We start from the raw sequence: 12493 nt of genomic DNA on the forward strand, positions 1-12493 counted from the left end.
GTTGTTGTCCTGTTGGAAGGTGAACCTTTGACCCAGTCTGAGGTCCTGAGCTCTCTGGAGAAAGCTTTTATCAAGGATCTCTCTGTACTTTGCTCCGTTCATCTTTCCCTCGATCCTGACTAGTCCCTAGTCCTTGCTGCTGAAAGAATTCCCACAGCATAATGCTGCCAACATCACGCCTTACCATAGGAATGGTGCCAGGTTTCCTCCAGACATGACGCTCGGCATTCAGGCCAAAGAGTTCAATCTTGGTTTCATCAGGCCAGAGAATCTTGTTTCTCATGGTCTGAGTCATTTAGGTGCCTTTTGGCAAACTCCAAGTGGGCTGCCATGTGCCTTTTACTGAGGAGTGGCTTCCGTCTGGCAATTCTACCATAAAGGCCTGATTGGTGGAGTGCTGCAGAGATCGTTGCCCTTCTGGAAGGTTCTCCCATCTCCACAGAGGAACTCTGGAGCTCTGTCAGAGTGACCATCGGGTTCTTGGTCACCTCCCTGACCAAGGCCCTTCTCCCCCGATGCTCAGTTTGGCCGGGCGGCCAGCTCTAGGAAGAGTCTTGGTGGTTCCAAACTTCTGCCATTTAAGAATGATGAAGGCCACTGTGTTCTTGGGGACCTTCAATGCTGCAGACATCTGTGCCTCGACACAATCCTGTCTCGGAGCTCTACGGACAATTCCTTCGACTTCATGGCTTGGTTTTTGCTCTGACATGCACTGTCAACTGTGGGACCTTATATAGACAGGTGTGTCCCTTTCCAGATCATGTCAAATCAATTGAATTTATCACAGGTGGACTCCAATCAAGTTGTAGAAACATCTCAAGGATGATCAATGGAAACAGGATGCACCTGAGCTCAATTTCAAGTCTCATAGCAAACGGTCTGAATACTTATGTAAATAAGGTATTTCTGTTTTTATATTTAATATATTTGCACAAATGTCTAAAAACCTGTTTTCGCTTTGTCATTATGGGGTATTGTGTGTAGATTGATGAGGAAAATAAATAATGTAATACATTTTTGAATAAGGCTGTAACGTAACAAAATGTGGAAAAAGTCAAGGGGTCTGAAAACTTTCCGAATGCACTGTAGTTCATCTGTGTCATTTACAGTGGGAGCAAATGAAGCATAGTGGGCAGAACAAGCAAGGAGGTGGGCAAAGCCAAGCATGAGCCAGCGAGATCCTGTTGGCACATTGTAGCATGTGTTTGCATATTTCCGTTAGGGAACGCCTCCTCTGTGACTCGACCCTGCCTCTCAATGCAATTTGCTTGCAACTGATAAACCAGCCTTAATCTCTCCATATCCGTTATAAAAAACAGTGTTGCCTACAGGAGGTCAGTTATGCACGGACAGAGGCAACAACTATCTGGGAGAAAGTAGAAGTGCGAGGAATAAGTCAGGCATATTTGTCACATTTGCAACAGCAGCACCTAGCTGAGCTTTAGTCTATCAATTTTGAGGAATCTCCAGTTTCAATAATCAAAACTTCAACATGGGTAAGCTTTTATCTTTTGAAAACAGAGGGAAAATGGTGCGATTCGGTTCCATCCACTAACCACGTTCCCATCCACAGTTTTTATGAGAGTAAAGTCATACTGTATTTTAAAAAACAGTTGTGATGGAAACATGAAGGTCCGGTTAAATTGTATGAATGCAGACAGATCATTTGTTTGTTTGACATGGTGCGATTTTTTTGTGTCGGTAAAATTAATAATGCGAGAAATGGTGGTGGATTAAATAACTATCATATGAAAGTATACTTGGAGTCACTACGAGTCGGTTTAACCATGCAGTTTATTTGGCTACAGATTAAATAAATTGTGATGAACTTCACAGAACCAGTACCTGGGCTTATGGAGACTACTGGTTCAAACTTCACAGGGTGGTAAAAGTGCACGGTGATGAGCTTGATGCTCCTTTTCAATAAATATCAAGGGTCTTATTCTAGTGACATGATGATCAATGCTTGACTGCCGTTTGACAAATACAAATATTATTGCTCTTATCCTATAATATAATAATCTCATCATGTAGCATACGTGCACAGCCTATCCGCATTGTATCTGCGAGATGTTGGCTAGAGCGAACGAGCCAAAAACAGTAGGCAGGCACATTTGCTATTTAACGCAACAGTTGTTGTGACAAAACTATCCGTAGAGTTGAAAATGCGATGGAAATATTGAACCTTCGATTTTTATTAGGTACATGAAAACTAAATGTGCAATATGCAGAAATCGCTCAGCCATGTCCTGTTTGCAAAACTTCTAATAGTTCGCCTAATTTCAGTTTATGTGACAAACAAGTAGTCATTGTGTAGAGAATCATTGTACCATCTAAAACCTTTGAAATATATTTTCCATAACCAAAAATATTGTACGTTCAGCTGTTTGATGCTTGTGTACAAAACCAAAAGTAAAAGAGGCAAAAACGAAACTTAAAAATGGGAGGCATAGAAATAGTGCACATAGAATCTACAGCTTCTTAGACTTGCTTTCAATGAGAATGGCAGATCTATAACTCACATTTCTATGTGAATTTGGTTAGGCCGCCCAAAAGGATACATATTGCAGGAACAAGTCCATTTGCTGGAAACACACTACTGGTGGGAAAATGTGCATATTATGCGGATTTTAGAATATTTGCATGACAATCTGTTGACATTTGGATGGAAACCTAGTTACAGTGCCATGTTGTCTGTCGCACATGGGTGTCCTGAGCATACAACTCAGAAGTATGAATAATAGTTAAAGGTATTTCACAAAAACTGGTGCACCAGTTAAAAGATCCTGTCATATATTTATATTATTAGATTTTAAATGTATATGTAAGGGAGAGTGGGGTAAATGAAGCCAGCCTTGTTTCTAGGAAACCATACACAAAATGTATCATTTTACCAAATCTTTTAGGAAAAGGTCATCATTTCATGGAGTCTGTGAAGGAAGAAACCACATGGAAAAAGTGGTAAACAAGTTAGGTCCAACAAACTGATTTTATTGTGTTAGAGGTTTCATGATGCTTGTACCTAAACCAAAGTAGACACTTTTAAGATAGTTCTATACATCTCTATAAGCTTCAAAATGAGGTCCTAAACCTAGCATGAAAGTGTGTCCTTGTAGTTCTGTGGGCTAATACAGTAAAAATGTTTGCCTTGGGGTAAGTTGAGCCAATTGAAATGTTTTCTTCCCAGGCGTAATGCAAGGCATTATCGCTGCTGTATGAGGTAACAACAGGGCCTGTGTTAAAAGTGTAAAATAAAAAGCACATAGTGTTTGTTAGGTGTTAGGCCTATGTTAAAAGGTGCTTAAAATGATTAAAATACAAAAAAACTATTGTGATTGTTTTGAATTGTGTTTGGGAAGTAAAGATGGTTTAAGAAGGTAGTGGTAATATTTAATTCAGTACAGAAATGTTTAGGCGCCATACCTTACCCTGTCCCTCAGCTCAACTTACCCCATACCCGGGGTAAGTTGTGCCAAGAGACCTCTTTTTTTGGACAAGCTATGTTTTCAAAACTATAATGTTTACATCAATTCTGATTATTTTCAGGGACACACAATATCCTGAAATATATGTAGATATCTTTAATAGAAATAATACTATATTTCCCTTGACAGAGTTGTGGGGATCTATTTTCTTATAACTAGATGTGATGCCTAGCTTAGAAATAATACATTAATGATTAAACATAATAGGTTTGTGCTGTACTGATATAGATTGTTTAATATAACAAGCTGTGATTAATGTGGGGAACTGTTAGGGTGTAGGATGAGATAAGACTTGTGTCTCACTTACACACACACTGCCTCTTTGTTAAACCGCTCAAGGACATGTGTTCTGCTACAAAGATGTCTGAGGTTGCTGACTCGAGACAAGTTGTGGAGATAACAACTAATGCCTGGCAACAGTGAAGCGCCAAGGGGCTGGGACCAGCCTGTGCGCCAACGATAGGCTGAGTAAGTCTAAACCACGCTCAGTCTCTACTCTGATAGGCCAGCAAGGAGCGGGAACTGTCTCTGTCAGAGTATTTAAAGAAGATCTTATAACAATGGCTCAGTTCTCTGACTGCCCTGCGTGGTTTTTCAGTGGGCCCATATATACGAACATCATATTTACCAATTCAAGTGTTTGCATTAATTAAAATACTAGTCTATTTTAGAAGACGTGTATTGACCTCTTTTTGTTCCTATACCAGATTTGAATTGACGCAACTTAACAGAGTGATGCTGAATGTAAAAAATGGCTTAATTTACCCCACTCACCCCTACCAGAAATCTATATAAATGTGTTTTTGGAATATTACTGCTAGTTTACAACAGGGCTTGTACAAATGTACGCTTCAGTTTGTCTTGTGTAGTCTGTGCACTCTAATGTGAATTGTCTTGATTATAGCCTATGATATGAAGGTTGGTACTACTTGTACCTCATACAGCTGTAAGTGGTCTCTGGCAATTCTTACAAGTTATAACAAATAATCAATATAATAAGTTCTTATATATACATTCATTTACAAACAGGATCTCACGAAATGGCAGATGAACTGCAATACATGAACAAGTATAAGTCCATCATAAAGCGGGTCGGGCAAAAGCATGGAGTGGCGCCATCCATCATAGCTGGTATCATCTCACGAGAGACCAGGGCTGGGACAGGAGCAGGACTGGTCAATGGTTGGGGGGACAATGGAAATGGATTTGGACTCATGCAGGTAGGCACTCAGCTTTGCAGGTACATTTTGTTATACTGTTGTTGGCAGACAAGAGCGCTTGTTTCCTATTTCACAATACAATGTAAGCAGTGTCCATAGTTTTCTATTGAATATTTTTTATAGGTTGACAAAAACTGGCACAAGCCACGGGGGAGATGGGACAGTGAGGAACATCTCAGTCAAGCAACTGAGATTCTCGTTGATATAATCGGATCGGTCCGGAGTAAATTCCCTTCATGGACCGCAGAGCAGCAGCTGAGAGGTATAGCCTACCAATTGACCCGCTCTTCTTGCCAAGAGTTTAATATGAATATTGCAGCTTTAATATTGCAGCTTCCATCAATGTAATTGTCTGCATCATTTCCAATCTCCCATATTTATTTGGTATATATACAGTGCCTTCGTAAAGTATTCGGACACCTTGACTTTTTCCACATCTTGTTACGTTACAGCCTTATTCTAAAATTGATTAAATAAATAAAAATCCTCAGCAATCTACACACAATACCCCATAATGACAAAGCGAAAACAAGTTTTTAGAAATGTTTGCAAATATATTAAATATAAAAAACAGAAATACCTTATTTACATAAGTATTCAGACCCTTTGTTATGAGACTCGAAATTGAGCTCAGGTGCATCCTGTCTATATAAAGGCACACACCTGTCTATATAAGGTCCCACAGTTGACAGTCCATGTCAGAGCAAAAACCAAGCCATTAGGTCAAAGGAATTGTCCGTAGAGCTCCAAGACAGGAAATGTCTGCAGCATTGAAGGTCCCCACGAACACAGTGGCCTCCATCATTCTTAAATGGAAGAAGTTTGGAACCACCAAGACTCTTCCTAGAGCTGGCCGCCCGGCCAAACTGAGAATTTGGGCGAGAAGGGCCTTCTTGGTCAGGGAGGTGACCAAGAACCCGATGGTCACTCTGACAGAGCTCTAGAGTTCCTCTGTGGAAATGGGAGAACCTTCCAGAAGGACAACCATCTCTGCAGCACTCCACCAATCAGGCCTTTATGGTAGAGTGACCAGACGGAAGCAGTAAAAGGCACATGACAGCCTGATTGGAGGCACCTAAAGACTCTCAGACCATGAGAAACAAGATTCTCTGGTCTGATGAAACCAAGATTGAACTCTTTGGCCTGAATGCCAAGTGTCATGTCTGGAGGAAACCTGGCACCATCCCTACGGTGAAGCATGGTGCTGGCAGCATCATGCTGTGGGGATGTTTTTCAGCGGCAGGGACTGGGAGACTAGTCAGGATTGAGGCAAAGATGAACAGAGCAAAGTACAGAGAGATCCTTGATGAAAACCTACTCAAGAGCGCTCAGGACCTCAGACTGGGGCATGTCCTTGAGTGGCCCAGCCAGAGCCCTACTTGAACCCAATCGAACATCTCTGGAGAGACCTGAAAATAGCTGTGCAGCAACGCTCCCTATCCAACCTGACAGAGTTTGAGAGGATCTGCAGAGAAGAATGGGAGAAACTCCCCAAATACAGGTGTGCCAAGCTTGTAGCGTCATACCCAAGAAGACTCGAGGCTGTAATCGCTGCCAAAGGTGCTTCAACAAAGTACTGAGTAAAGGATCTGAATACTTATGTAAATTGATATTTCCGTTTTTTACTTTGAATAAATTAGCAAACTTTTCAAAAAACCTGTTTTTACTTAGTCATTATGGGTTATTGTGTGTAGATTGAGGGAAAAAACAATTTTATCAAATTTAGAATAAGGCTGTAACCTAACAAAATGTGGGAAAATTCAAGGGGTCTGGATACTTTCTGAAGGCACTGTGTGTGTGTGTGTGTGTGTGTGTGTGTGTGTGTGTGTGTGTGTGTGTGTGTGTGTGTGTGTGTGTGTGTGTGTGTGTGTGTGTGTGTGTGTGTGTGTGTGTGTGTGTGTGTGTGTGTATACACAAAGTACCAGTCAAAAGTTTGGACACACCTACTCATTATTTTTACTATTTTCTACATTGTAGAATAATAGTGAAGACATCAAAACTATGAAATAACACATATGGAATCATGTAGTAACCAAAAAAGTGTTAAACAAATTAAAATATATTTTATATTTGAGATTCTTCAAAGTAGCCACCCTTTGCTTTAATGAAAGCTTTGCACACTCTTGGCATTCTCTCAACCAGCTTCATGAGGTAGTCACCTGGAATGCTTTTCCAACAATCTTGAAGGAGTTCCTACATATGCTGAACACTTGTTGGTTGCTTTTCCTTCACTCCAACTCATCCCAAACCATCTTAATTGGGTTGAGGTCAGGTGATTGTGGAGGCCAGGTCATCTGATGCAGCACTCCATCACTTTCCTTGGTCAAATAGCCCTTACACATCCTGGAGGTGTGTTTTGGATCATTGTCCTGTTGAAAAACAAATGATTATCCCACTAAGCGCAAACCAGATGGGATGGCGTATCGCTGCAGAATGCTGTGGTAGCCATGCTGGTTAAGTGTTCCTTGAATTCTAAATAAATCACAGACATTGTCACCAGTAAAGCACCCCCAAACCATCACACCTCCTCCTCCATGCTTCACGGTGGGAACCACACATGCGGAGATCATCCGTTCACCTACTCTGCGTCTCACAAAGACACGGCGGTTGGAACCAAAAATCTCAAATTTGGACTCATCAGACCAAAGGACATATTTCCACCTGTCTAATGTCCATTGCTCTTGTTTCTTGGCCCAAACAAGTCTCTTCTTCTTATTGGTGTCCTTTAGTGGTTTCTTTGCAGCAATTCGACCATGAAGGCCTGATTCACGCAATGTCCTCTGAACAGTTGATGTTGAGATGTGTCTGTTACTTGAACTCTGTGAAGCATTTATTTGGGCTGCAATCTGAGGTGCAGTTAATTGCCGATTTCTGAGGCAGCAGAGGTAACTCTAGGTCTTCCTTTCCTGTGGCGGTCCTCATGAGAGCCAGTTTCATCATAGTGCTTGATGGTTCAAAGTTCTTGAAATTTTCCGGATTGACTGACCTTCATGTTTGTCATTTCTCTTTGCTTATTTGAGCTGTTCTTGCCATAATATGGACTTGGTCTTTTACCAAATAGGGCTATCTTCTGTATACCAACCCTACCTTGTCACAACACAACTGATTGTCTCAAATGCATTAAGAAGGAAAGAAATTCCACAAATTAACTTTTAAGAAGGCACACCTGTTAATTGAAATGCATTCCAGGTGACTACCTCATTAAGCTTGTTGAGAGAATGCATAGAGTGTGCAATGCTGTCATCAAGGCAAAGGGTGGCTATTTGAAAAATCTCAAATATATTTTGATTTGTTTAACACTACATGATTCCATATGTTTTATTTCATAGTTTTGATGTCTTCATTATTATTCTACAATGTAGAAAATAGTACAAATAAAGAAAGACCCTTGAATGAGTAGGTGTGTCCAAACGTTTGACTGGTACTGTGTGTATATATATATATATATATATATATATATATATATATATATATATATATATATATCCTTTTTAAATATATAAATTTTCCCCTAACCCTACCACCCCTCCCCTAATTGGAGTAATCTAATGGACAACAACACTTAAGCTTCTACTTCCAGCTTATACACACTATATAGATTTTACGGACACAATGTATTTTACAATAGTTCTCTTTTGTTTGTTTTTAATCCCGTCCTTCAGCTACCCTCAACCCCTCCCATCTATCTCTGAAGACCATCCAGTTTTGATTTCTATTTGCCATATTTTTCAACTGTGCTGTGATGTTTCACAAAAGTTCTGAAACTTTCTATTCTCATAGTGTCTACAGATTGCAAACCAAAGATAAACACCTTTGCTAAAAGTATTATTATATTATTGATTGATTGACTATGATTTTTCAAATCACCCAGTAGTAGGTAAATGTTGCAATTCTTCAACCATTATTGGACCTGCGACCAAAAACAAACATATGGACAGTACCAAAACAAATGATCTAATGATTCTGTCTCTTCGCTGCAAAATCTGCAGAGCTGGGATGGTTGTATCCCCCATAAATTTAACATTCTATTGGTTGCAAGAATTTTGTATAATAATTTAAATGAGAAAACTCTACGTTTTAAATCCGGCGTTGTTTTGTGAATCAGTTCATAAACCATGTGCCATGGAATCGGTACATCAAAAATCTCTTCCGAACTATTTTGCAATCTATATGGCACAACTGTCCATTTTTGGGTCCTTAAATGAAACTGCCAAGAGTTTGATGGAGATGATCAGTCATACATTTAATACAAACTTTATTATGCATTATACAACTACATAGATTACATGGCTACACTACAACCTGTTGTGTTTGTTTTTTCAGGAGGATTAGCGGCCTACAATAGGGGTCTGGATAATGTCCACTCATACAGCAGAGTGGATGAGAACACCACTGGGGGGGACTACTCCAGGGATGTTCTTGCCAGAGCTACATTTTACAGAAGCAATGGTTATTAAAGTCAACTCAGTGGTTGCCTAGCAGTCTGATTCAGACCATTGTGAAGAAAATGACATATCCTTTACTACCTTATCGAAACTTAGGCTGATGTTTAATTGTTAATTAATTATGATTCATTAATCCAGTATTTACTCATCCTTGCCCTTGGGTGCACATTTTTGTTTTTGGCCTAGCACTAACACCCTTGAGTCAACTCATCATCAAACCTTTAGTTGGGAAGCACAGATTTATAACATTCTAGTTCATATGATTTTCCAATCCCAATGTAATAAGAAATGTTTCTGACCTATTTGTGCTCCCTGCGATTGTCTTGCACCATCACTATGTATTGAAATAACATGACTAGCTACAACCTTAAAAATAAAACGTATGATTACAGTCTTTTGTTGTTGACCTCTGTTGAAATAAGTATCAGTATGACGGAAATCTGGTGGCAACCCTAATCATGTCATGGAATCACACACACACACACACGTTGAGTTACTTGTCAAAATAACATTTTACAGAACACACACTCACTTTTTCTTAGTTTGGTAACATTTTTTAATTGTCAAAAAGTAGAGTGATTACATTGCTGAATTTTACCATACATCAAGCACTAGCAGTAACACCACATTTCATTTCTGTGATTTAATCTCGTCCGTTCGACGATGGCACTGCTGACGCCGCTGCTCCTCTCTCGCAGGGCCTTAATCCTACCCCAAGGTCCCTTGCCCCCGAGCATGTCCTCCCAGGACCACGATTTGCCCACCTGGGCCATCGCCAGCCTCTCCATCTCCTTTCCTGGCGCTTCCTTCCATGTCCAGTCTGCCTGCTCCTGGACACGCTGCTTGGTCCTTTTATGGTGGGTTTTTCTGTCACGATCGTCGTAGGAGTGAGTAGACAAAGGCGCAGCGTGTGAAACAAACATGACTTTAATAGTTAAAGTTTACCAAAACACGACTCGTGAAGTCCACGGTGAACAAACACCGACACGGAACAAAAACCCACAACACCAAAGGGAAAACATACAGATTAAATATGGCTCCCAATCAGAGACAACCAGCCAAACAGCTGACACTCGTTGCCTCTGATTGGGAGTCACTCAGGCAAACATAGAATACACCAACATAGAAATACACACATAGAAAATAAACACACCCTGGCTCAACATAATGAGTCCAAGAGCCAGGGTGTGACACCCATTGATTCTTGAAGAATATCACTTACATGCATACACAGGTCTACCACTCAATGAAGAAAAACAACCTTACATAGGCAATTACCGTATTTTCCGCACTATAAGGCGCACCGGAGTATAAGCCGCAGCAGCTAAATTGAATGATATTGAATGATGTGTACATATATAAGCCGCACTGGACTATAAGCCGCAGGTGTTTTAATGTTTAATTACCATATGTAAGGGTTCGTGCACAGAGGGGATTGTTGGGAAAGAGACAAACTGTCTCGCTTTCGTAATGTCTGTCTGTCTTGCTCTCGTTCTGTCTCTCGTACCACTCTCGGTTCCACTTTTACTTTTGCGCGCTACCTGTCTCACTCTTTTCCGGCCTCCAGCTTTTCCTGCTGGAGCCCGCCGCTTAAAGGTGGGGGGCGCGGACCGGTCATAGAGCCCATAGAGTTAAAGTTGGTGGACTGTGTTGTGTCGAGCAAACATTGCTAATTATGCTGTGATACCAAGGAGAACCGCTGACGCTCTATTTTCATCATAAGGTTTATTCATAACAAAGGGTTACAGCGTCGATTTACAGATACCTGCAGATACCCGGAGAATAATCGCCCCATCTCAAATCTGATTATTCTGTCTTCCTTTGTCCCAACTGTGGTATATATTCTATGTAATCTGATATGGGTGTTCCCCTACAGACCAATCCCCTGTCTCCACATAACAGACTTCCTCTGTTCTATGGTGTGTCCCCACAAAACTACTCCCTCTAAGCTGAAAAAACTCCTCTCAGGTTCCATTTGAAAACGTTAGCAAAGTCATAATTCCTCAGACACTACAACTGTAACCTGTAAAATCCATAGATTTAGGAGGTCTTCTAGTGGCCGTTAGCTGTAAAAATCCATAGATTAGCCGCACCGTTATATAAGCCGCAGGGTCGAAAAAAGGCGCAGTTTATAGTCCGAAAATTACGGTACATCATTACACTAAAAGATACACTGAGTGTACAAAACATTAGGAACACTTCCCTAATATTGAGTTGCACCCCCTTTTGCCCTCAGAGCAGCCTAAATGTCTTGGGGAATGGACTACAAGGTGTCGAAAGTGTTCAACAGGGATGCTGGCCCCATGTTTACTCCAATGCTTCCCACAGTTGTGTCAAGTTGGCTGGATGTCCTTTGGATGGTGGACCATTCTTGATACACACGGGGAAACTGTTGAGCGTGAAAAACCCAGCAGTGTTGCAGTTCTTGACACAAACCGGTGCACCTGGCACCTACTACCATACCCCGTTCAAAGGCACTTACGTTTTTTGTCTTGCCCATTCACCCTCTGAATGGCACACATACACAATCCATGTCTCAATTGTCTCAAGGCTTAAAACTCCTTATTTAACCTGTCTCCTCCCCTTCATCTACACTGATTGAAGTGGATTTAACAAGTGACATCAATAAGGAATCATAGCTTTCACCTGGATTCACCTGGTCAGCCTATGTCATGGAAAGAGCATCATGTTTGTGTATTTGTTTGGGCAGTTTATTATAAAACGTAGTATCCAATAATAAGTAATCAATCAAATAATCAATAATAATGACTCTAGATACTGAGATCATAATATGTGGTATCATATTGATCCAAGACCGACAGTATCACCTATTTCTGAGTATATCCATTGATCAGGTCCTCTTAATATACCAGAGATACAATCTGGAAAACACCATGCCGGTATTAAAGTCCAAGACACAACAGAAGTTAAAATGTTCAGCTAGTGCTAAACAGGGCTGGAATGAGAGAATCCTTGGGCTACTGATAAATTAAAACTGAACTCAGCAGTTGTGGCCATTTGTGAGCCTATCAGCAGTAGTGTTCCTTGTGGTTGAAACTGGATTTCACCTGGATTCACCTGGTCAGTCTATGTCATGGAAAGATCATCATGTTTTGTACACTCTGTGTATATGTTTGGGCAGTTTATTATAAAACGTAATTCAGAAAATGTTAAATTGTAAAAGCAAGATTTGTTTACAGTCATGACATACAAACACAGTACACAGACAGAGACAGAGACAGACACACACAGCTTCACAGCAAGATCTAAGTGCTACAGGTTTTGTTTTTTCCATTTATATTTTGCGGTTGGACTTTTAGCACGTAGGGCGCACAGATTGCTG

General features: G+C 40.6%; 1 protein-coding gene across 1 annotated transcript; it reads left to right on the forward strand.

Annotated features, from left to right (window-relative positions):
• The first annotated feature begins 1319 nt into the window (after positions 1 to 1319).
• Positions 1320 to 9544, forward strand: LOC311130871 (lysozyme g-like). The gene is made up of 4 exons (XM_084163678.1): positions 1320 to 1496; positions 4515 to 4705; positions 4829 to 4967; positions 9029 to 9544. Exons 1-4 carry the CDS (start codon positions 1493 to 1495, stop codon positions 9160 to 9162), a joined length of 468 nt encoding a protein of 155 aa, XP_084019804.1. The 5' UTR covers positions 1320 to 1492; the 3' UTR covers positions 9163 to 9544.
• Positions 9545 to 12493: the final 2949 nt, after the last annotated feature.

Source organism: Coregonus lavaretus, assembly GCF_964263955.1.
Source record: "Coregonus lavaretus genome assembly, chromosome: 6".
Taxonomy (NCBI): Eukaryota; Metazoa; Chordata; class Actinopteri; order Salmoniformes; family Salmonidae; genus Coregonus; species Coregonus lavaretus.

What these genes read in the sequence shown, in the direction of transcription:
- LOC311130871 (XM_084163678.1), top strand. An exon ending in ATGGATTTGGACTCATGCAG is followed by an intron (nt 4,706 to 4,828) that starts GTAGGCACTCAG and finishes TATTTTTTATAG; the next exon opens with GTTGACAAAAACTGGCACAA. An exon ending in CGCAGAGCAGCAGCTGAGAG is followed by an intron (nt 4,968 to 9,028) that starts GTATAGCCTACC and finishes TTGTTTTTTCAG; the next exon opens with GAGGATTAGCGGCCTACAAT.